The 26,147-nt window shown below is 40.3% G+C and overlaps 1 protein-coding gene across 7 annotated transcripts in view; it reads left to right on the plus strand.

The window, feature by feature from the left end:
• Positions 1-26,147, plus strand: part of THSD7B (thrombospondin type 1 domain containing 7B) — a 452,267-nt gene that overhangs the window by 415,532 nt on the left and 10,588 nt on the right. For 6 of the 7 annotated variants that reach the window (XM_079993005.1, XM_079993004.1, XM_079993003.1 and 3 more), the window contains 7 exons: positions 753-886; positions 1,416-1,569; positions 11,432-11,573; positions 13,388-13,503; positions 14,519-14,636; positions 23,352-23,497; positions 24,760-24,919. In XM_079993005.1, coding sequence (XP_079849131.1) covers positions 753-886; positions 1,416-1,569; positions 11,432-11,573; positions 13,388-13,503; positions 14,519-14,636; positions 23,352-23,497; positions 24,760-24,919 — 970 coding nt within the window. Of the gene's footprint in view, positions 1-752; positions 887-1,415; positions 1,570-11,431; positions 11,574-13,387; positions 13,504-14,518; positions 14,637-23,351; positions 23,498-24,759; positions 24,971-26,147 lie in introns of all 7 variants that reach the window. The other variant, XM_079993009.1, reaches the window with a different exon arrangement.

A 26,147-nucleotide genomic window follows, 5' to 3' on the forward strand; every position in this document is an offset into this window, starting at 1 on the left:
CGACAGATGATTATTATCCACATTCTGATATTCAATATAAGTTAAATAAATAGACTGAATTTTTTTAATCCTTCCTAGAGAATACAACTTTACACATTCATGATTTTCAAGCAGAATGATGCAATTTTAAATACGTTTTTTGAGACAAATGGGCTGTGAACTGACGGTTTCTGCTGCATTCTTTATTTAATATATTGGAAAATATAGTTGAAGTGAAAGCACAATTGTGTGCCCTTGAGACTTATTAAACATAAGGAACTATCATCATCATCAACAACAACAATGGCTTTTTATATGTCTATTAAATATGTTTTCCCCATAAAGTTTATTTCCTTTGCTTTAGCCTTAGGAGCACACAAAAATAGAAGATTTTTTTGCCATAAATAAGTTTTAGAAAAATATGCATGGTTTTAGAAAAACACACAATGTGTTGTCTAATTTTAGGAGGGAGGATTTGATAGATGTTATGTGAGCTATTGGAGGAAATGACACTGTAATGGAATTCTTGTGTAGCTGCATACGTATTACATTTTCTGCACATCTTTTGGCAAGTCCGTAATGAATCAATGAATTTAAACACTACAATACTTTAAGAACAGTGGATGAAATCCAGCATGTTCCTTAGTGATATGTGTGTGTCCTTTGATTTTTGCTTTTTTGGGGGGGGAAAATGTTGTTTTACCAAAGTATTTCTGCAGAGCTGTTCACTTGGATGATTGATTATGTATAATTTTGCATGTTTTCCCTGGAAGGTGTATGAGGCAGTCCCATGTTACAGTGAATGCAATCAGTATTCCTGGATAGCAGAACCATGGTCTCCTTGCGAAATCAACAGCGAGCTAAACTCCCTGCACTGTGGTGAAGGAATACAAACTAGAAAAATAAGGTGAGTAGATATAAAAACAGTAGGTTTTGAACAGAAACATTAAGAAACTGAACTCTATAGACCCACAACCAGCCTTTGTAATGCTTTTCTATGTGATGAGAAATGTGCCTTCATCTTTCTACAGCCATTTCTAGAGTTCTGGAATAGCCTTTCTGGTCGATATTGTAGAAGAGATGCATGAAATAATGCTGGTCTGTAGGGCGAGAACCCTGTCCCAAATGGTGTGAACACATCTCTACTTTCAGTAGCAGAACTTTATTCAATTAATTGTAGCATTTCTACACAGTGTGCTTAATATTGCCTTTCACCTTTTCTGCTTCCGTACAAGAGGCATATGGCAAAAAACAAATATTCTGAGAGGTAATAAAATGATAAAGCAGTCAGAAATTCTGTGTCATGAATATAAATGCATGCACAGACCACTTACAGCACTACAAAAAAATTGTTTGTTGTTGTTTTTTTTAAAAAAAGACTGATTTAATCTCTTTGTTCTTGATGGGATGCTCACTTCACATTTTCCCCTCTGTAGATGTATAAATACCACCGAAGACGGCAGTGGCGAGTCTGTAGCCAACATGCTCTGTAATCAGTCCGAAATACCCCTTGAAAGACAAAAGTGTACCCTCTACTGTCCCAGTGAGTGTGTTGTATCTGAGTGGGGTCGCTGGAGCCAGTGCCCAAAGGTAAATTACTTCTCTGTATTTCAAACTCTTGGCTATTTTCTAAATTACATGTTTGTCAGTATAAAGTATTAGGAACTTACCTTTTGCTGTTCAGATAGGAAACCTGCTGAAATAATACCAAGTGAAAAGATACAAGGAGATATTCTAGGAGAAAAAAACACTGATTACTTATTTTCTCTGATAAAAATGTCATTATAGGATACTCATTAAAGCCTAGAAGCAAAGATGCTGCTTTGGAGATTTTTGTTTTGCTTTAAAAAAACCAAAAAAGATTGTCACTTAATGTGTGTGACAAGATAGCTAGGTGGATACAAAGCTTGGTGCAAAGAAATACAAAGAGGTTGTTGCAGCGGAGACAGCATGTGTGCTGCAAATTGAACAGGAGCACAAACTCTCTCCATGTTACCATTTGAGGGTAAAGGTAAAGGGACCCTGACCGTTAGGTCTAGTCGCGGATGCCGTTTACCTTCCCGCCACAGTGGTACCTATTTATCTACTTGCACTTTGACATGCTTTTGAACTGCTAGGTTGGCATGAGCTGGGACTGAGCAATGGGAGCTCGCCCCATCGCGGGGATTCAAACCGCCGACCTTCTGATCAGCAAGCCCTAGGCTCTGTGGTTTAACCCACAGCGCCACCCGCGTACAGTACAATTAATATACCCAGTGGTTGGATAGCCAAAGCCAAACCAAGAATTTGTTATGTTCTTGCCATTAAACTTGGCCCACTGAAGTATTTTGAAATCTCCCACCTGGAAGAGTTTTGTATGCTGCTGTTAAATACAATGTAGTCAGCTGGAAACTATGTGAAGGCAGATATCTACAACAGTGATTTGGTTTACGCATGGGCACTGCCACCCATGTAAAAACATTATCATAAATGCAACCTTTGTTTGGAAATGAGTTTTCAGCTATTCCACCAGTCCTGTTTGATGAATATAATAATCATATTTCCTCAGAGCCCAAGCTAATGAATGAGCTGAGAATCCAGGCATCTCTAAAGGGTAAATTGGTAAAAGTACTAATTAGTGATGCAGGTACTCTCCTGTGGCATACTCGTTGGCCAAAGGATTAGTGTGAAGACACACATATTGACAATTTGATGAGGATTGTCATAAAGAACATTTAAGAATTAGCTAGCATTTGGTAGGTTCAATAGCTACTCCTTTATTAATTATTATGGAGAGGTATCTTGCAAATTAGTTTCCCCTCCTTATCTATAACCTATTTCTTAATTTTTTCTTATTCCTTTGTTACAGCTGCCACCAAGTACTAGTACCGTCTGTTTTCTATTTCAGTTTAACCACCAGTATGTACTTATGGATAAGCATAGTGCAAAGATCTGAATATGAAATACAAAGTAGATTTAGTTTATTTATAACAGTTATGAATATAAATATATACTGTTTGTATGCACAGGTGCTTCATAATTAGATTGCTCCTTTTTGTTATAGTTGCTTTAAATAAGAATGCTTACACTGTATGGTTACTGTCACTATAGTAAATACAACCAAGGGGTCCTTAAGACAATAGTTATGTGAGTTTCCATTCCTTCCTCTATCCAATTTCCCTGTATTAATCCACCTCAGTTAACACTCAGCAACCAGTCACTGTGGACTATACTTGCAGTCTTCAGTCAGGTCCACAGTTTCTTCCCTCTGTAGTCTCTCAGGCCTCTCTTAGGACATCTGCTGCAGTCTTCCCTCTGCCCCAGGTTTTCAGCAATTCCACTGGCACTTAGCTGCAGAACTCTTCTGAAGGCTGCCCTTGGAGTTGAACAAACCTCCTTCAGCTCTAGCCAGTGATGTCTGCTCTCATCTCCTCTCAGGCTTCAATAAGCCTCTCTGAGCCACTTCTTTAAGTCCTTCTATTTCCACTGTATGAGTCCAGCTACCAGCTGAGCAGCAGCCTCTGTCAGTAACTCCCTATATTTTGACCAGACCCTGGCCTTTTTATTATCTCTAGCCAGGACCACCCAAGGCAAACATTTCAACTTGAGTGGAATTCTGCCCCCTCGTGGGCCTGTGAACTATAATAAGTATGTACTTGGCAAGCTCTATTTCTCACTGTATTGGGCATTATTTTATTTTATTTTTTTGGCTTCCTCCACCCCAGAATGGTCTTTTTTTCAATGACTGGGAGGGTGAGGGAAACCAATCATTGTAAATCTCTGTGTAGTACCAATATCATGGATATGACATTGTGCAAGTCTAATGAGGAAAAAAAACCACATTGTTGATATAAACATACTTCAGCAAAGGCAAAAATAGCCATGTGTTGGTCTGGGGAAAAACTGTTTTAAACAAAAATGTTTCGAATGTGCCAGCAATAAATTGGCTGAGTTTGTTAAAGCTGACAGTATATGAGATTTGCTATGTGGTGCTACATGTACAATCTGCTAATCAGGTTGCAGCTTTTCTTCTCTACAACTGCTCAGTTACAGAATTTTAGTATTTAGGGTGGTGCAGAAGGTCTGGGACTCTGATGGTTAAAGATTGGGTCATGTGGAGAAAGGGATAACTGCCCTTTCCTCATGTGACCAATTACAGCCCTATCAGGGCCTTACACTCTTGCTATTTAAATAATAAAAATCAGATGCATCAAATTCATACACACATTTAACATATCATCCATCTTGGCCCTACCTATGCCACATTAGTATAGTTGTTTCTTGTATTATTTATAATCTAGTCAAATATTCCATTTCCTTCTTCCTACCAAAGGACCAGCTGGGGAATTCTTCTATCCAGACTGGATGCACATCTTGTCTGTTTCAATAAACATTGGCAAATTAAAGCGAAGCACCTTTTTCTTCAGAGGCTTCATATTAATTCCAGTGACAATGGTGTGTTCACACATCATCACTTGATTGCTTCTTATTCACAAACAACTGAAAGGCTATCGTCTCCCCTTAAATATTCACCATTGAAGTAACATAGCAGTACCTGTCGTGTCCTGACTCCGTCTTCATCTGACTTGGAAATGTAATTAATTGACTTCAGTTGAATTCGTCAAAGCATTCTTAAACTGAGCTTAATATGCAAGTTGCGCTACAAGTCCCTGAAATAATTATCTCAGATATATTGCATCAGCTGTCAGCTTTCTTGCTTGCAACAATTGATAACCCCAATAGCAGATCTGAGTGGCCTCCTTGTTCTCAGCAACTGTTAACATTTACAGTAGTTAATTCAGGAGGGTTTGATAACAGTTCATTTAATTATGTAAATTTATAGCACAAGGAACAGAATGAAAGAAGAAATGCTACTGTTCCTTGTGGATCAGCCACAGCTTCGTGGACTTATATGCATATCAAGTAGGCTTAGATTTTCATAAATCAGATATAAGTTCCTGAATTATTTGATGGATGACTCTGAAAACAGAAGAAAGACACAGGTTCACATGTCAGTGGTTTGTTTTTGTTTTTTTTACTGCATCCCCTGGGTATTTTGGGTCATAAATCTGAATTTTTCCAAACTGAAACGAGATTAGTAGCTTAATTCGTTTTCTTAAATATCACTTTTACAGAGTCACTTGAATGGCTGTGGCACTGGAACTTACAAACAAACAGCAAAAATAGTATACAGTGGTACCTCGGGTTACATACACTTCAGGTTACACACTCCGCTAACCCAGAAATAGTGCTTCAGGTTAGAACTTTGCTTCAGGATGAGAACAGAAATCGTGCTCTGGTGGCGCAGCAGCAGCATGAGGCCCCATTAGCTAAAGTGGTGCTTCAGGTTAAGAACAGTTTCAGGTTAAGTACAAACCTCCGGAACGAATTAAGTACTTAACCTGAGGTACCACTGTACTCAGGAGGGCATAAGACTCTTAATCTCAAGGTCATGGGTTCAAACCCCACCTTGGGCAAAATATTCCTGCACTGCAAAGGGTTGTACTAGATGACCCTCGAGGTACATCCAACTTTAAAATTCTGTGATTCTAGGTTTGCTGCAGGAACTAATGCGACACTTATGCTGCAATATGATCCTGTTCTTGGAAACATTTCCCAGGAAACCTCTATGCCTCTCTCATGCTCAGTTATGGCAGTCACAGCTTATGGCAACCTTCCCTAGGTTGGTGGCCTGCAGAGATTTGGGACTACAGCTCCCATCAACCCCAGCCAGCTTGGGAAAGGCTGCACCATTGGTCTCTATGGCTCCTATAATCCCCAAAGATCTATTATTCCAGCCTTTTCTCTTTCCCTGAAGAAAATGCAGCAACATGCTTTGGGGTTCTTGCACTGAGGATAAAACCTAGCATTGATCCAAAAGGAAAGATTGCTGTAATGTATTTCTAGAGTTCTTTCACTGCCTCAGTGTGTGTGTGTGTGTGTGTGTGTGTACACATACATATACACGTTCACTATTATAAGTATTTTGTAAGACATTTACCACACATGTAGGTACTTCTTCAACACAAGCTGCATATGCATGTGCATGATCCTATAAAATGTGATTGTCCTGGGACCAGATTACATGAAAGATCGCCTCCTGTCATATGTATACCTACCTAAATCTTAATAGTGGGGCTTTCCCCGACTTATTCCAAACAGCCCCTGAAATTGGTCCCAGGGGAGGGTCAGGAGAACCCCCAGAACAGTGTGTGGAGGAAGCAGGGATGGGGTTGTTTGATCTAGCAAGTTGCAATGTCTGTGCAGAAAGAACAATTGGGAGAGTTTGGTATTGAATTCTACGTGTTTTTCTATTTTATTTTAATCGTGATATATTGCATTTTTCTTACTACAATATACAAATATACAAATTGAAAGAACAACAATAAGCAAGTAAAACAGACACTATCCAAAGCTCCATGCAATTTCAGTGTACCCAAAGTGCTTCACATTGGTCCCATTCCTAATGGTGGAGCCTTTCTTACAACAGAAAAATATTGGGTGATCTCCACCCAGGCAGAGCTCTGTGGATTTGGGCAATTGAATAGAAGTATGTTTCATTCATTTCAGTGGAAGCTACTTCTGTGTAAGTGACTGTAACTGCAATTGACATGTAATAAAGCACAATTTTTGTCATGAAGATTGCAAAAGTATTAATATTAGTCCACTCTTGGCCAAACACAATATTAATAAATGTTATATAGTAACACTGAAAAGCTTGAATATGAATAGATTTTCTGTCTCACACATATATACCTGTCCTTTGGGTAAGATTTGCTTTTTGCTGGGACCCAGGAAAGTTCAAAATGCCATTATAGATTTGACTGTGGATCTATTTTTATTTTTTTATTTATTTGTTAAAAACCAGAGCTCATGTTGTAAATAGCTTATGAAATTGTTACACTGGGTGTTCACATCTGCATGCAGATTGTTTTGTATGGTTCATTAAGCAGTTAGAAGTGGTCAAATCCCTTCTCTGCAAAAGCATTTTCTGCAGCACAAGCCTTGACTTGCACATTTCATTATGAATAGCTTGTTAAACATCATGTTCCTGGTTCCATATGCAAGCATTCCAATAAATTGCAGGGACAGTGAGCATTCTACAACCTTTGTAGCCAGCAGTTGAGAGGGCTTTGTGAAAAACTAGACAGAGAAGAATTACAGATTGCTCACAGAGAAGGTATTTAGATAGTACTGTACACAACACATCAGTACTTAAAGAGCATTTTTAGGTAGATCTCTTTCCTCACAAATGTACTTCTGGTGTTTTCTCTATTTGGTCCCCAAACATATTTCTGGGTTAAATCTTGCAGTGTGTGTGTGGTAAAACATGACTAATTAATTGGGGCAGCTGGCAACACATCATGTTCATGCATGAAAAGATGATCACTGCATGTACCAATGTGGAGCTACTCAATATGGTGGCTTTGATAGGGCCAGGGAAGTCCTCTTCTGCAGAGGAGCTGCAATGCATGTGGCTCCAGTGTGTGGTCTCAAGACTCATGAGTAAACAGGTCTGGATCTGGTCAGTGTCTGGATGAGTGAGCACCTGTGAGTCACATGTACAGTGCCTTGGGTTCTATGATAGAATAAAAGTGGGATATGAATGTAAGGTAACAACAAACAATGCATTGGTATGCACAGAGAGTCCCTTTAGACATGTGCCGAATGCACAGTTGGTGGGAGCACACCTGTTAGGCACATTGGTGATGAGACTCGCTCACATAGCCCTGTAACCACTACCACTACCACCCTACAGTTAAACAAACTTGGCATGTTCCATGTTTGAATGAATAGGGCTTCCCCCCAATCTTTCTGCTCAGTTACTTGCACCCCAAAACAAACTGGGATATTAAAACTAGTCACTGTATGCTTAAGCATGCGATCCAAATGTATATCAAAATCCACATTTGAAGTAGCACTTGGAGATTTCCCACAAGCTCTCTCACTTCTTTGAAGGTTACTTCAAGATGTTTGGCTCTCTAGCATATATAGAAATGCAGGTGTGCAGGTGAATTTTTTTGAGGTTCCATAATTCTTCCTGCAACCCCAGTAACAGGCCTAGTAAGAATGCCAGTGTTGTTTATTTTAGTGATGGTATTCAAAAAGTGTTGCATTGTTACTGTGTTTTAATTTCCCCCCACTTCTGGTGTCTGATGGTAATAAGCTACCACCAGACACACCTAAAGAGCAGGAAAGCAACTTTGTTCAAAGCGGCACTCACCTTGCAAACCATTAGCGACTATGCCTCACTGTCAAGGTGTTTTTCACCTGTCCTGCCCCAGCTTGGGGTCTTCAGAAGGAGCAGCTGTTCCCTATGTGTGTTTTCTCTCTCACACACACTCAAACACACTTTTGTGGGGAGTGCCCTTTGCCTTCTGTCAGGAACATGGATGTATTGGGCTTTTAGTCTTTCTATTTTTCAGTTTTAAAAGTTGAGATTTTGTTGTCTTAATTTTTTCTGATTTGCTCCTTTTCCTTGAATTTTCTTTTTCTCCATGGAACCGTTGTCAGTGCATGTTTTCATGTTAAAGAAGCCAGAAGTGGTCATTCAGCAGCTGGGCCCTCTCTCCTTCCTGCAGCACGATGATTGATTTTAACAAAGCAAAGCAAATGCAGTAGAGCCTTAATTGGGAGCACCTAGCGAGATACTTCTCTTTGATTTTTATTGGCAAATCATTTATGCTACAGTTCTTGCCTGCAAGGACAAACAATCAGATTAATTGCATGAAAGGTAATAAACGATTCGTAAACACTTTGCAATGGGATTAGTTTTCAGGTAATTAAGAGTAATGGCTTACCTTAAATGTATCTGGGTGACCATACCCCAGGTAGCAGCAGAGGTTTCAATAAGGTTCCTTTCTGTGTGAAATTATACCACAAGGTGATAGATAACTGTAAGCACCTGATGGCATTTGCTTAACTGGGAGAACAGGGGCCTGCATCTCCCTGGCAGCTCTCCAAGAGCTATCCAACACTTGGAACCAGCCTCTATTGTCTGTCTTGCTTTTCTTATAGGGTAGGGTGCAGAAATATATGCACTGCAGTCAGCTGGAGCTGTGCCAGAAATATATTGGGCTAAAGCCACAGCAGAATTTAACTTCTGAGCTGTAATGGCTCAAGCCTTCAGCTGAATATTCAGGAGGAAAAATGAGTCTGTTCTCATCCTCTGACTCTGCCTGTCTCTTCTTCTCAAGTTCTGCCTTTGATGACAGCTACAAGGCAATAAAAGCATGTGCTCTTTAAAAAAATAAAAATAACACTTCTGCCTCTGTAGTTAATGAGCTTTTAAATAGGAAAAATAGAACCCTCAATGTGATTTATGGAAGGACGTTGCTGAAAGAATCCTCAATATTTGGGGGGTGGGGGAGAGAGTATTTGTGTTGTTCTTGTTACAGTACTTGCCCAGCTCATGGCACTTAAAAAAAAAGTCCTTTGATTTCCTTTCCCCCACCCAGTGAGCAGGCACAAGCTCATTACCATCAGTTAAATATAATCAAGGCTATCTAACTAAACTTTTTATGTGGATTTTATTTCAGTATTTAGAAGCATCTCTCCCCTGCTCTACTCTGCATCACTTGTCTCATTTCACTTCACTTGGAATCAATAACAGTGCTGCTACTGATGTCAAACGGTCTAGAATTTGCCACTATTTTATGGCATAATTCTGCCATTCTTAATCACTTAAGTAACCCCCATTAGCCCCAGTGTCACTACCATCATGATGGAGTGTAGTGGGTTAAGACACTTACAAGTGTATGCTGACATAATTGCCCTTTATGAGCTTCCGAAAAGCTATTGAACTACTGGAGTTGCTGCCTATTCACTTGGCCGCTGCTCAGAGGTCCCCATGCAATTGTGTCCTGGGGCAGACAGGGACATGTTGCATTCCTCATCTTCTTACCCCAGCCGACGGGCAAGATCTCTCATGGCCAGTCAAGGGGTCATCTGCAAAATGTCTCATCCTACAACAAGGTACTCTGAGGCATAACCATGTTTAACAGGACAATCAGCTTAATATTTTGTATACAGCAATAACAAAGAATTCTCCATTTCTCGGCGTGTTTGATTGCAATAGTAGCAGCAGGAAGCAGCAATTCTGTACAGGTTGCTTGGAAGCAATTCTGACTGTGTTTGGTGCATCTCAACTTCTTTTTCAGTGTGTTAGGGTTGCTGCTTTTGTTGAAGAGAGTGCCATATAATGAGATAGGTTAGTCTTAGGTAGGTGCACTATACCTGTTCTGAATCTGCAAAGTAGCTGGTCGTTAAACCACATCAGTGAACTTTAGCTGGCCTTCCTCCGATGTGGCTGGCTAAGAAACATTTGTAGCATTTACACCTTCCCCACATGGGCACATATCCTCTCTCAAGGTAACGAAAAGAACTGGATTATTCCCATTTCATCCAAGCCACATTCCCAAGGGTGCCACATATGGTCTGACACCCAATACTGCTTGCAATATTCATCTATTTATGAGTTTAAGAAACTATTAATTGAACTTTATGTACATTAAATCAGTAACAGTATGACATGTTCAGTCTGCCAGCCTTCCCCCAACCCACAGCCATGTGAAACTTTCATGTCTCAGTTTCTCTTTCTTAGTTCATCTCCTGAAGAAAGCCTTAACTGGGGAGGTTTACTAGTTCCTCATTTACGTAGTAGGAAAAGTGTATCATTTTAATGGTAATGGTTATAATAGCTAGAGTTTTGGCTCCTTCCAATCTAATAGTTCTTTGCTTACATATATTCATTGCTAGAAAAAGTAGGCACATGCATTGAGAAAATGAATTTGATTTGTTTAACAGGGTCAGTGGTCAATGGAACTTGATTTGAGTCTATTGTCTTCCTGCTGATCGGGTTGGAACATATTTGCAACTTCTAACACACATTACTTTTCAATAAATCTACATCCAATTTTCTTTTACACTAAAAGGCTGTTATTTTTTAAAAAAAAAATGTGTGTGTTCTATTGCTGTCTGACTTTTATAGAAATGTGACTTCTTACTGATTTTTGAGAATGATGGGAGATGTTTTCTGAGGCAGACACCATCTAATACAGGCATCCCCAAACTTGGCCCTCCAGATGTTTTGGGACTACAATTCCAATCATCTATGACCACTGGTCCTGTTAGCTAGGGATGATGGGAGTTGTAGCCCCTAAAACATGTGGAGGGTCAAGATTGGGGGTGCCTGATCTAATACCATCAGGAATCCCAGTCCTTCTCTAGTATAGCATGGAAAGTTGATGAAAGAGAACAGATGTAGCATTTCCCCCTATTGCTAGAGAATTTGATGAGCAGATTTGATGGGGAATACAAGAGAATATTCCATTGACTGTTTCTGTTCACAAGCAGGTATAACACAGTCCTTTCCCTCTACTTAGGATATCACTCAAGATCTGCTAACAAAAATTCAAATACACATCTTTCAACATATACCTTTAATCTTTATCTTAACTCTTTTCCCCCCTAGGCATGTGACCCCAATATAATGCAAACACGGACTCGGCATGTACTAAGGTCTCCTTTAAATCCCAAGACCTGCCCTGATGGTTCACAAATGCGACCGTGTGTCCTGAATCAAAATTGTTTTCAGTTTCACTACAATTTAACAGGTAAGAACCCCTCACTTTTGCTGGAACAGAATTTAGTGCTATGCCTGTATGTGAAGTGGAGAGAGGTGATGGCAAAGTGGTTGAGCATTAGAGACCCTAAGGCTTGTTAGGTGACTTAGGCCAAGTCCTTGCCCTTTGACGAGGCATATAATTGTCTACCATCTTTATTTAGATGTTAGTTTTTTGAAGCTTTGGAAAAACAAAGTACTTTGGACCCTGACACACACTTTATGGGGGAAAAAACCCAATTAAAAATATATGCATGTGTCCAGGAAACATTTAGAAGCTTGCCTGCATTTAGAAGTCGTTAGCTACAATTCTGTTATTACCTGTGTTTTCAGTTACTGTCTCCTTACAGCCCAATGTCATGCATGTTTACTTAAAGATAAGTCCTACTGAATTCAAAATAACATATTATGTTATGTATATTTGTATGTGCAAGTGTTTCTAAATAGCAACCGTCAAGGGCATTGATGTGGTTCAAGACCGTGGTATGGGTGGAAATAGCAGGCTAAGTCCCCACAAAGCTTGTCAAGTTTTTGTCCTGAAGTAAGAACTGCAGACAAAATAAAATAGGAGTATTTTTGTTAAGTTTTCTTTTTTTGGGGGGGGGGGAGTCCTAAGTGGGTTGTAAAGGTTTATGCAGAGGCAAAATTCAAATGTCCAACTTTGACCATTAAATAAGGATGTTGCTGGTGATTCAAAAAAAATGGGGTATGTGTTCCATTAGGGCTTTTACAAAACATTATATTTCAGTAACATTTACCTTAGGATCACTGCTGTGTATCACTTTGGTGCACTCTCTCCATAGAGATAGGCATGTAACAGCATAGAAGCAAATGAAACCATCACCTCTTGATAAATTCAGCAGAAGTAAAACTTGATGTCCTAGTGCAAAACCCACTCCCATGCATAGAGTGCAGAATCAAAAGCCAGTACTAGATTTTTCCATTCATTGTAACATTGGGTAATCTCTGTGCATGCAAAATAAGGTGTATATAGACAACTTTCCTCCATTGAAATGAATGGGGAATGCCACATATGCAAGAGTTTTACATCTAATTTGGTGTGAAGTTAGCTATGAAGTTGTGTGTATGTTTAGAAAATTCTTCAAAAGTCAATAGGAAAGAATATGTCTTGATTTTCATATTCTGGTAACCAGCATGGAAAACACATCCATCCATACAAACTGAACATTTTAAAGAGCATTGAGAGGCAAAAGCACAACACCTTGGTGAATAATCTTTTTACTTACACTTTGAAGATGGAAGAGACTTCCAATTACTTATGATTTATAGTCATTTTCAACATTACCTTTGCAGAATGATACAGTAAAGATCAACAGCCTCTTTAAATTGTTTACACTGGCTTGAAGAAGACATTAATGTTTCAAAAGCACTTTATTTTTTAGAATGAAACATGGCTTGCTTTGTCAGACAAAATTCAGTTGGAGGTTGTGACAAGCTTTGCTTTGAAGCAGTAATACTTCAGAAAATGGTTATAACTTTATTATCCAGGGGACAGTCTAGAACTTGATAATGCATGGACTGCTTTTAAATCCTACATTTTATCACCACTGGACAATTTGCAGTATACTCAGGGGGAATGTTATTTTTCAGGGGCACTTCAGATTGCCCATAGGTGACTAGGCATAATTTAATAATAATAATAATAATAATAATAATAATAATAATAATAACCACTTTCCTTGACTTCTATATGCTCCTATCAAGCAAATATAGTTTCATCAAGCTTAGAAATTAAAGATTTCTCCAGCAGTTGATGGCATAACTAAATGCTGATGTTTCTTATAGACTGGAGCACATGCCAGCTAAATGAAAATGCAACCTGTGGACAAGGGATTAGGAATCGCCTTCTGAGCTGTGTTCGGAGTGATGGAAAAGTCGTGGCTATGACCTACTGTGAGCAGGTGAGGTTTCATGTATATCACTAGGATGTGCCATGTAGGACTTGTGCCATGTAGGACAGAATCTGGCTTTCCAGCAAAGCTTGGTTTTTTAAAAATCTCATCTGTCTCATTAAATGAGTTGAAATTTTCTTTGTAATTATTTATTCCTCTTGCTGCTGTCTGGTTACCATGCAGCTTGGTATTCTGAATCTTCTAGATATGGTTTCATTGCAGTCCTAGGATCTTCATTTGTAGCCTGTGTAGGAATGAAGAATTCAGGATCCAAAACCCAAGAAAGACACATTTAGGGCAAAACCTGAAAAAATTTTAGGCCTACACCCGTGTTACACAATTGGCTTTTTTAATTCTTCTTTTCATTAGATGCAGGAGTGACTAGCAAGTGGTCTTTCAAAGGTTTTGCCACTGTTATTGTCCTTGTCTTTGAAAGGAATGTGCAAGGTGGATGCAACACACACGAGTTATACAGTACAAGGCTATAAAGCCAGGATAGGGGATGTTGCTCGACTGCAACTCTCCTCATCACTGTTCATTAACCATATTGGCTGGGATGGATGAGAACCAAAGCCCAACAACATCTGGAAGGACACAGTTTTCCCACTCATAGTAGCTCAGTCGATAGAGCATGAGACTCTTAATCTCAGGGTTGTGGGTTTGAGCCCCATGTTGGGAACGTTTCCTGCACTGGGGGAGGGGCTAGATGACCCTGGTGACCCCTTCCAAATCTACAATTCTATAATCCTGCTGTGACCACCTGGGAATCGGCCCCATTGGAAGTCCATGGGCCTTACTTCTGAGTAGACATGTATAGGATTGCACAGCAAGAGTGTTTCTACATTGTGACCACACAGTCCAGGTGCAGTTAGCGGCATAACTGGAACACCTATGAGGGGGGTGGCGTACCCAAGCAAGCCACCTTCATTCATTTAGATGGGTGTTGGCTTGCTAAAAGCTAGAAGCATTTTTCATTCCTTCCCAGCCACTGGTGACAAGTAACTCATTCTCTGTTTGCTTACAGCTAAATTTGGAAACCCCTGCACAAATGGTTGCTGACTGCCTTGTGGAATGCGTCGTCAGCTGCCAGTTCTCTGAGTGGTCCGCCTGGTCAGAATGTTCACATACGTGTGGCCTTGCAGGTAACCGTCCGTCAATGTTCTATCTACGTTTCTTAGAATAGAAATATACTATAAAGCACACCATCAATAATAAATGCTCCGTTTCTGATCACAAGGTTATGAAATTACATAGGCTTAGATCCAGAGACAGGCTGGAAGAAGGGGCTGAGGGGAAGGTGATTTTCTTCCACATGTGCTCTCTTAGTGACAGTTCTTTTCCTGCAGAGGGTGTGAAGTAAGGGACTGCAGACCTTATCTGTGGTGAGGTCTCTGGAGCTTACTGGTGGGTGATTCCCGGAATACAGCATGCCAGCTACAAAGTTAGATGACCTTAGTAGCAGCCTCACTCATTCAGGCGGACGTTACTGAGGCAGACAATGGACAGACTTCCTCATCTTCTGTCCAAAAGTCATAAGGATATTCAGATGCTGCCAATACATAAAGGAAGAGCTCCCATATCTTGTGCATAATACAGTGGTACCTCAGGTTACGTACACTTCAGGTTACATATGCTTCAGGTTACAGACTCAGCTAACCCAGAAATAGTACCTCAGGTTAAGAACTTTGCTTCAGGATGAGAACAGAAATTGTGCTCCGGCAGCATGGCGGCAGCAGGAGGCCCCATTAGCTAAAGTGGTGCTTCAGGTTAAGAACAGTTTCAGGTTAAGAACGGACCTCCGGAACGAATTAAGTACTTAACCCGAGGTACCACTGTAATATAGGCAGTGATGCATTTGATATCATGTGTCCCCTCTTTAAGTGGGGGCAATATATAATTGAGTCTTGCTGCAGATGTGAAGCTGGGATTTTTCATTACATCTGCAAGTCTGTTGCCCAAATCAGACTTGGTGTGAGACTTTTTTTTTCTTCTTCAAGAAGCACAATGGAAATAAATTGGAATAAGCACTTTTGTAAAATGAAAGATAGCCATATTCAGTTTCTGTTATCAATACCAATGCCCACAGCACCTCTGCCATATACATCATTTCACAAACTATGGTATAAAGTTTATATCATGGTGATATATTTTAGTGGCCCATGGGACTGCTCCAGTTGTTTTCAGTTCAGGCTTTATGTTGTGGAACAGTACACAAAATATGGTTTGCTGCTGTTGCTGCACTACAGGTGGGAGGTGTTTTCCGTGACTGGTGGTAAAACGTTTTGATTTCTTTCTATAGCTTTCGACCAACAGAATTGTGTGTGTGTGTGTGTGTGTATCCAGCCTAGTTCTATGCAGCCCATTTAAAGTAAAATATGAGATGTTTCCGTAGCTGTACATTGTTCTGTGGATACCATTAGCTCTCAGTGAATATTTATTTATATAAGCATTGATGTAAAAGGCAGTTCAGCAATTCACACTAGCACAATGCATAGCTGTCAACTTTTCCCTTTTCTTGTGAGGAATCCTATTTGGAATAAGGGAATTTCCCTTAAAAAATGGGAAAAGTTGGCAGCTATGGCGCAATGTGACTTCCTCCTGTCCTCTCCTTCATAGCTCACGCCCAAAATCTGCTTTGGAGGGTTGGGAGAACCCTCAGAATAGAAGGGGGGAATCATTCACTGGGAATGCAAAACAGCTTGTGCTGATGGAACAATCTCCTTAGCACTACATGTAACCCAATGTTTTAACAATGCAAATGCAAAATGTGCATATTTCAAATGACTATAAGGTAATTAACTCAAAATTAAAACATCGTTGAAAAGGTCCACAGGAATTCCACAGGAATACTGAGGGATGCTCAATTGTTCCATTTGAGGAGAAATCAGCAAGACCCTCAAACTACTGCTGCCTTTAAAACATGAAAAACTTTTTGACTTCAGCTGTGGAAGATAAGAGATGTAGACTTTCTAGGTGTAAATGCAGGTTGTTCTGGATTGGCATTTTTTAACCACAGACAAGCATTATAGTTCCATGTGGGTTTCCGAGGAGATTAATTTCTATGCATAGTTAGGAGTTTACATGCAGAACTTCAGCAATCATATTATTTTGTTCTGCAACAGATTGTTAGACTAGGGCCTGGGAGACCAAGATTCAAACCCCCACTCAGCCATGAAGCTCACTGGCTGACTTTGGGCCAGTCACTGCCTCTCAGCATCACCTACCTCACAGGGTTGTTGTGGTTTTATAGGAGAAGGAAGAGGACCATGCACACCACCTTGATCTCCTTGGAGATAAGATGGGATATAAATGCAATAAACAAACTATAAACAATTCTCAATGGCCTGATGGTCTTTTCATTCCTGTATGTGGCAATTTCTTGAGGCATACAATAATATACACCATACTACTGGTAGCAAGAAGCCTAATTTGCTTCTTGGGCACAGGAAGAAAAATACTTGCCCATATCAATATTACTAGTTTCTATGTTTGAATATATGAAAACATCCTCCAGATTCTTGATGCATCTGAATCTAAATCTTGCAGGTCGATAATGCCCTGATATAATGTTCAAAATTTGCCCATGTTTTTGGTATAGTTTGTTTATCTAATATAAAAGCAGGAAGTGCAGCTACACTGGGCACTTAAACCAGTTCAAATATTAGGGCTCCCCACCTCCACATATTGTGATTCTTTTAATTTTTTTTATTTGCAATTTCTCCCTCCAACACAAAACTACAATTTTCAAAGTTCAGTGTTTAGGACATAGTAGTTTAGAGCATTTACAATTGATCCACATTTCTAGTGCTGGTGATGTGTCCAAAGAGAGCCTTTATTTCAAACCAAGGTTGAGGCAACAGGTTTCAGTGCTGACAATAGTCAGAAAGAAGGAAAACATCCCCCCCCCCCCATTCTTGCTGCCACTAGATGTTACTAGAATATAGGAAGAGCAGCAGAGTAGTGGTGAACATAAACTGAACTTAAAGATTCCACATACACAGATAATCCCATGGGAGGCTGTCTCTTTCAGAAAACTCCTTTTAAACCTGAGTCACTCACTGCTTTCATTGTGTAATGATTTATTTATGGTATGTACAGAAAGATGATGGCAGAGAAGAGACAAACCCAAGAAGAACAGGGTGAACCTGTGAGGTTTTTTTCTGATCAAAAATAGCTCTTAGGGAAATATTTCAGGTGGTGGTGCAGCTAGGGATCCCAAAAGCCTTTGGCACACAAGGTGATCTCATGGGCCCACTATGCCATCAAGTGCTTATGCCATCATTGCATAGCAGTGCCAAACTGATAGCAAAGTAAACAAAACAAAACAAACAAACGAAGGAACAAGTTTCAGTTGCACACCAGAAACTGCCAATCTGCCAGTTTTTTGCATTAGAACAACATCCTTACAAATGAATTTATAACTTTAACTTCATAAGGTTATTGTTTCTCCACAGGATCTAAGCCACTTGGCCCTTGCCTGTTAGGGTTTGCTGTTCATGCAAAGTGACCCCTCACCATGTTTCCATTCATGTGATCCTAGTTCTCTAGACATGGCATCACAGGGCAAGAGGCCTTGTGCTGGCAGAGTTTAAGAGTCCCACAACAAAGAAATCCAGTGCAACAGTTACACCAGCAGATGCTGGTTCTTGTTGTACAGTGGTACCTCAGGTTACAGACACTTCAAGTTACAGGTTACAGATTCCGCTAACCCAGAAATAGTACCTTGGGTTAAGAACTTTGCTTCAGGATGAGAACAGAAATCGTGCAATGCAGCATGGCAGCAGCGGAATGCCCCATTAACTAAAGTGGTATCTCAGGTTAAGAACAGTTTCAGGTTAAGAACGGACCTTCAGAACGAATTAAGTTCTTAGCCCAAGGTACCACTGTATTGCGCAACAATATTCTGCCAGTGCAGGAATGCCCCTCAGTAACCTTAATTAAGTGACAACTTCCCTTGTCCCACTGTTTTCCCCTGGAGAAAACCACTCTTTAGTGCTCAGTTGGAACAAACAGCAATTCATCCCCCCCCCCCCCGCAAATTGCTGTTTGTTCTGATTTAGAGCTAAAGAGCAGAAAACCACTTGGATGTGATTTCTAGGCATGGGACAACCAGAAGTATGGATGAGTCCGTAGTGTTATGCATTGGATACAACCCAGTGATACAGCCCAGTGACACATATATTGATATATGAGATCTAACTTCCTTATTTCAGTCTTTGTATACTCCACATTCTGTACCTTGATTGTATACTGTGGTGGCCAGAATCCTTTTGGAGGGGACAGTGAAGGCAATGGTGGTGGGGCATTTATTTTGGGCACTCTATTGATCTCACTGAAGGTGTTCTAAAATGCTACCTCTTTTGCAAGTGTAACGTTATGGCAACATCAGTAGCAAATCTGATCTCTGTGCAAGAATAGAGTTACAACTAAGAACCAGTCTTCCCCACCATTCCTTGAACCCATTTTTCCTTCTTGTGCTGTTGGTGTTCAGCCACTGGCAGTAGTTCCTGTTGATGGAATGGCAGAATTCTACTACTGTGTCTTTTACTTCTGACCGTGCAATGGGAATGAGGGGTCACCACCATCCCAAAAGGCATTTGGGCAGTGGAGTTATTGTTTTCCTGCTAGAAGGATGCTGCTTGTGCTGTTTAACTTGCTCATTCACAACTTATGCAAAATCAGAGGTGTTTGCAGATGGAACCAAATTACTGCGATGAGGAATGTTTTACTCAACACATAACTTAAGTTGTAGAATTCATATTTACAAGATGTGGTGACGTCAAGTAGTTTAAATGGTTTTAGTAATGGATAAGGCAAGTTCATGTGGGACGGCTGATCAGTCATTGTCTATTTTCCATGGTAGCTACAAATCGATTCTTAATGTTCCAAATATGATCTTCCCAGGACAGCCAGCTCTCCACTACTGTAGGCAGAATACTAGGCAAGATGGACTTTGAATATGATTGACAGAAGGGCGTCCCCAGCATATTAGCAAATAGGATGGTTGCAGCTGTTGTTAGAAGAGTGTTTCTCCCCCCCGGAAGTGAACATTTACAATTTAAGAACTATGTATTTTTTCCCAATTTGCCAAAAGGATATGCAAATAACAGCATGGATAAAAGCAAAGGACTTCATTAATTTCAAACAGTTTTTCAATATCTTGCCTCAATAGACTTAACTTAAAAGACAGTTCTGAGTATAAAATGCTGGGGTTCTTTGTCAATTTCTAAGGAAACTGGTGGAACACCAAGGCTCCTGAGAAAACTCTAAAGCTATGAGTAAAATAATAATATTGGCTATTATCCCATGTATGGTTAGGCTGCATAAATTCCACTGAAGCCAAGTAATATGCAAAATTGTAACAATCATTAGAAAGAATCCTTTACCAAAGATTGAAAACTGCCACTTAACTTGTTGAGTTCTGTGGCAGCATTTCCATTCAAACTCCACATGCAATTTCCCAGAAGAATCCAATTAAAATGACTTTTTTTAAAAAAAATAAAATAATAATTTGCAGACTTTTAAAAGAATGAGTCGTGAAATCACACTAATAAAAGGGAAAAGAAATGGAAACGGGAAACCATGGACTTCAAGCTATATCAGAATGCACATAATGAAATTCCCTGTTAATAGAATCATAGAGTCATAGAGTTGGAATAGACCACAAGGGCCATCGAGTCCAACCCCCTGCCAAGCAGGAAACACCATCAGAGCACTCCTGACATATGGTTGTCAAGCCTCTGCTTAAAGACCTCCAAAGAAGGAGACTCCACCACACTCCTTGGCAGCAAATTCCACTGTCGAACAGCTCTTACTTCAGGAAGTTCTTTGTAATGTTTAGGTGGAATCTTCTTTCTTGTAGTTTGGATCCATTGCTCCGTGTCCGCTTCTCTGGAGCAGCAGAAAACAACCTTTCTCCCTCCTCTATATGACATCCTTTTATATATTTGAACATGGCTATCATATCACCCCTTAACCTCCTTTTCTCCAGGCTAAACATGCCCAGCTCCCTTAGCCGTTCCTCATAAGGCATCGTTTCCAGGCCTTTGACCATTTTGGTTGCCCTCCTCTGGACACGTTCCAGTTTGTCAGTGTCCTTCTTGAACTGTGGTGCCCAGAACTGGACACAGTACTCCAGGTGAGGTCTGACCAGAGCAGAATACAGTGGCACTATTACTTCCCTTGATCTAGATGCAATACTCCTATTGATGCAGCCCAGAATTGCATTGGCTTTTTTAGCTGCCGCGTCACACTGTTGGCTCATGTCAAGTTTGTGGTCAACCAAGACTCCTAGATCCTTTTCACATGTACTGCTCTCAAGCCAGGTGTCCCCCATCTTGTATTTGTGCCTCTCATTTTTTTTGCCCAAGTGCAATACTTTACATTTCTCCCTGTTAAAGTTCATCTTGTTTGTTTTGGCCCAGTTCTCTAATCTGTCAAGGTCTGGGGTGTTAGCCACCCCTCCCAGTTTGGTGTCATCCGCAAATTTGATCAGGATGTCCTTGAGTCCATCATCCAAGTCGTTGATAAAGATGTTGAATAAGACTGGGCCCAAGACAGAACCCTGTGGCACCCCACTAGTCACTCTTCTCCAGGATGAAGAGGAACCATTGATGAGCACCCTTTGGGTTCGGTCAGTCAGCGAGTTACAAATCCACTGAGTAGTAGCATAGTCAAGACCGCATTTTACCAGCTTCTTTACAAGAATATCATGGGGCACCTTGTCAAATGCCTTGCTGAAATCAAGGTAGGCTACATCCACTGCGTTCCCTTCATCTACCAGGCTTGTAATTCTGTCAAAAAACGAGATCAGGTTAGTCTGACATGACTTATTTTTCAGAAATCCATGCTGACTATTGGTGATCACAGCATTCCTTTCTAGGTGCTCACAGACTATTTGCTTAATGATCTGGTCCAGAATCTTCCCTGGTATTGATGTCAGACTGACTGGGCGGTAATTATTTGGGTCCTCTCTTTTCCCCTTTTTGAAAATAGGGACAACATTTGCCCTCCTCCAGTCTGCCGGGACTTCGCCTGTTCTCCAGGAATTCTCAAAGATGACTGCCAGTGGTTGTCTGTTGTCTGAATTATTACCTATGCAGTTGTTGCTGCTGCTAATTATTAGATTTCTATATACCACCCTTCATTCGAGGATCACAGGGCAGTTTGCAATATAAATGAATCTGTTTTTAATAGTGGTAGATACATGTTTTCTTCACCCAAGCATGCCTGCTATGTGTTGTTAATTAGTAGCAGCTGATAGAAATGCTTCACTGTTTCCTTAATTAAACTCATTTTTAAGTTCCATCTCTTTAGGCAAAGGCTTAATAGAACTGATGACAAACTAGCATATTGTGCTGCTTTCATGTTCTTCTATGGCAAGTTAATCAATAAAGATAAGGTGGATCATAATGAAGTATTGCAGAAGCAAAAAATCCTTATTATTAAGCTCATTTCCCCTTTCATAATTAACCTTAATGAAAATGTTGGCTTGCAAAGTATATAAATGCAGAATATAAAGTAGTGCTGGTGAACTTGTTTAGTCACCCCCTTGTTTATATTTTAGGTTAATCATATATTTATTTTAAAACATATCTTAGCATACTTTCTGGTGAATATTTCTTTGTATATGTGATAGACTTCATTAAATCTCAAAATCATGATGTAGAGGGGAATATTCCCCAAAATTAATAATTATGGCAGTGCTGTGTTTCACAGTAACAATTGCCATATGTTTCCACTGCCTCTTTCCCCCCTCCAGATGAAGTTTGAGTTTTACGACCAAATTACATTTATTGTTGCTGAAAAATTGCAAGCATTGTAATGGCCATTACTGTCCATAACCACTTTTACAATTTCCATTAAGAACCTATTTATTTTCAGCGAAATATCCCTAACTCAGTGAATAGAAAAAGAAATTAGGTTACCATTTCTGGAATAATAGTGCTGAATGCCATTCATTAAAGTATCAGCTATCTCATTTTTTAATCCTCTGCTGCCCAGGCACAGAGGACGACCCAGAGAAGAAATGTTTTCTCTTACACTATTCCAATTAGAAGACAGCTTGTTATTGAAATGGAAAGAGTTTCCTGAATGGTAGCTGTGTAATTCGGAAGACTGTGTTAAACTGGCAGGCTTTCTGTCTTTATCAAGTTGAGTAACCAACAGAGGCTCTCATTAAGGGAAGGAGAGGGCAGAACTGCCAGAGCCGTATGCAAGAAACATCCTATTACAGTCTTCAGACACTGAATGTTCATATGCTCTCATTAGTATAACACCACCATTGGTATTATAGCTCCAGCAATGTTCTGCAGGCCCAGGACTTTGCCTTCTTGCAGTGGTTCCCCATTAGCTTGGAGGGAGGGAGGGGGGGCTGTTCCATCCTTCTGCCCCAAAGGAAATGCCCATAGAAAATAGAACTGTAGAGTTGGAATGGACCACAAGGATCATCTAGTCCAAATGTAGAGGTTTCACTTCCATTAAAGTGCATAAGGAATTGTGTGTGTGTGTGTGTGTGTGTGTGTGTGTGTGTGTTGTGCTAAATACTCTCGAGTATGACATTGGGACATGCATGATCCACAGCTTGATGTGCAGTAAGGCTTCTTATTCTCTGTTAGAAGATGAAAAAGCCAGCCCTTACATTCTGATTCATAGGCAGAGTGGCAACTGGAACCTCTTAGGAGTGGTGAGTCAGGGAGAGAATTTTGTAAGCGCCTTTGCTTCCCCAGTAATTCTCCCAGCAACAGAGGTTGCAAGGGACAGAGTTCCTATGTGATTTGAGCCACTGCAGGCAACTCTGAGAACTTCTCTAATACAGTGTATGATCAGTTTAAGAATAACCCTCTCTTCTTGTTTAGGTCAGATGCTACGTACCAGATATATAATTCTACAAGCACAAGGAGAAGGAAGACCCTGCCCAACTGAGCTCACCCAGTACAGAAGCTGCGTTGTAAAGCCCTGCTACAGCTGGGTTATTGGCGAGTGGTCCCCATGCAAAGTCAAGGTATCTGTTGTGTGCTGGCTTATAGGAAGAATTCCTAGCATTGCCGGTAGAAAAAGTGCATAGCTGTTCTCCACATGCTGCAAAACTATGAGACAACTGAATATATGCTTTTAAGGTTAGAGAGCTATGCCATTTTAATATTCCTGAAAACAGGAGGAAATTACTATCAAATTGTGGCGAATTCATCATTAATGCTAGTAAGCAGCTGATTAAAAACTAATTTAATAGCAAATGCCAAAGGAACATACATTTCTAATAGCACTGGGATGAGTGTCATAGATCTTTTTTATAGCAGCAACCCTAGATCAAAGCATGATTTAATTTCAGTGAATTCTGCCATGAAGGAAATTGACTTTTGCACTAAGAACACTATGTAGTCTGTCTCAGTACCTCAAAAGGCCTTGAAACAGTATAGTTTAAAGCCATTGCATGAAGTGCTGAGTGTGACTTTTCTCCTTGGGGTGATTATTTTTTTTTTTAATGGTCTGAAAATGTAAACGCTGACGTGAGTTGTGGAGCCTCAAAAATATATACCTCTGCTTTGTCAGCACCAGCAGCCTGCATGCCCTCTCTGCCTTCATGCCACATTCAGCTTGCACTGACTTGCCTCATGTGTTTCTCCACCCCTCTCCCCATTTATACCTCTTAGATCATGCTTCTTCTGAAACATTTGATCCAATATATTGCCTTAACTTTAAACTGATTTTCCACACTCAACTTTTTTCATGTGGGAGAGGATGGGGTCTGCTTTGCTTTCTTCATGTCAAAATAATTGGATGATGCACAGGGGGAACTATGGCAGAGAGAAAATTGCGATATATGCTTAAAAGACATGTATAAAATTGTCACCATTAACATCTCTTCTGAGAAATGAACAAAGCCCCTTCCTCTCCCATATAATTTTATTAGCTCATAGAGCAATGTATGGAGCTAGGTTTTTAGTTCATCTAGGTCTTCCAGAAGTTCAAAGAGTATTTGTCTTTGTTTTTGCCTCCAGTGAAGTGACACTTTCTGAAGATCTGATGCTCAGAGTGCACTGGATACGCATTCTTTGGTAACCTAACAAATTTCTCTCAGTTGTGTGGACTGCAGGCAAATGCTGGAAATAGGAAAGGTCACATCTTCCATCTGGACATAATCTGCTCACTTTACAAATGCTCTGGGAAGCTTCCAGGAGACAGGATCTATACAGTATACTTAGCATTCATTATTAATGTAGTAAGAGCTATTTTAGTACCATAAACTTCCATTATTTCTCTTAGGGTGGACAGTGCGGGGACGGATTCCAAGTACGGGATCTCACATGTATGATACATGATGGCTCTTTATCGGCAACATCTAAACAAGCGGAAAGTTCGTTGTGTGGAGAGCTTCCATCTAAAGATGGTGCATTGCAGCTTCCGTGTTCTGTGCCTTGCCCAGGTAAACTCTGTGGAGGACTTTGTTTTGCCCTTGCGCCATTGCGCGCACACAGTCATGTTCTGCAAGACAATATGACACTATAATTTGATTCACATTTGCAGCCTAATAATATGCTTATCTGCAGCCTACTCTGAGCTTCCTTGATCTCCAATCCTAAACATGACTCCTCTGGAGCAAGTCACACAGAGTCCATTTTGACTTCCAATACAATCTCATTGTGTTCAATGGGGCTTGTTCCCAGTTAAGTGTGCATAAGATTGCAGTCTTAGTCCCTTAAGAGACTGGCCTTTAAGCCAAAGTAAATATTCTTGATTTCACATATTGCCCTTTCATAATTGATGCTCTCCCATTTATAATATACTGTAAAACCTCTTCTAATTAGAGTCCCATCACATTAAGAAAGGCATTCACAATCCTGCAGTTCTTAAGAATTCTATGCAAAGCTAGAGCAATATTGTAGTTCTCTCTGTGATTCTTCCCAGGCTTCTATTAGGAACATGCACACCTTCGTTCTACATGGTTCAGCTTTACTGAATGTGTGCATAGCATACAAGTGAGCCATATGGGCATACATATCTAGAATGACTAGGTTGGATGGTCTTCTGCCATGGTATGCTTTAGCAGAGATTCCTGCACTGCAGGGGCTTGGACTAGATGACCCTTGGGATCCCTTCCAGCTTTACAATATCACTAGTAGTGATGATAAGATTTATAAATAATGGATACATCATATGAATTATCACTACACATTGTTTTCATAACAAGTTGTGTGCACATACTCCCAAACTGTGACCCTGCACTTATGTCTAATGAGACTTATTTCAAGCTGATGTTACAAACTTTTCACATGTGAGGATTTTAGCACATGCTCAGAATTTGATTAAGCTCTTACTCTGCTTCAGTGACAAATTGCCCTTCCTTCCTGATAGCTGCATTACAAATCAGACGTAGTTTTCCACAATCCTGGGTCTAGAGGGGCTTCCCAATCCAACACTTGCTGCTTGGTGCTGTGATTTTCACTTCTGTGAGGAGGCCATGTTCCTCAACAGTTGAATATGAGAGTCATCAGTCATGGGGGACTGAACCATCTTCAACCCAACCCAAAGGAATAGATGGTGGCGAGGCCAATAAGGGAATGCAGTGGCAGGGATGAACACATTGGGTAAAGCCCAGATCTAAGCATCCAAACAGAACCTTTCTCTATCATCCTGCAACAGCAATGACCTTG

Source organism: Podarcis cretensis (genome assembly GCF_951804945.1).
Source record: "Podarcis cretensis genome assembly, chromosome: 1".
Lineage (NCBI taxonomy): Eukaryota > Metazoa > Chordata > Lepidosauria > Squamata > Lacertidae > Podarcis > Podarcis cretensis.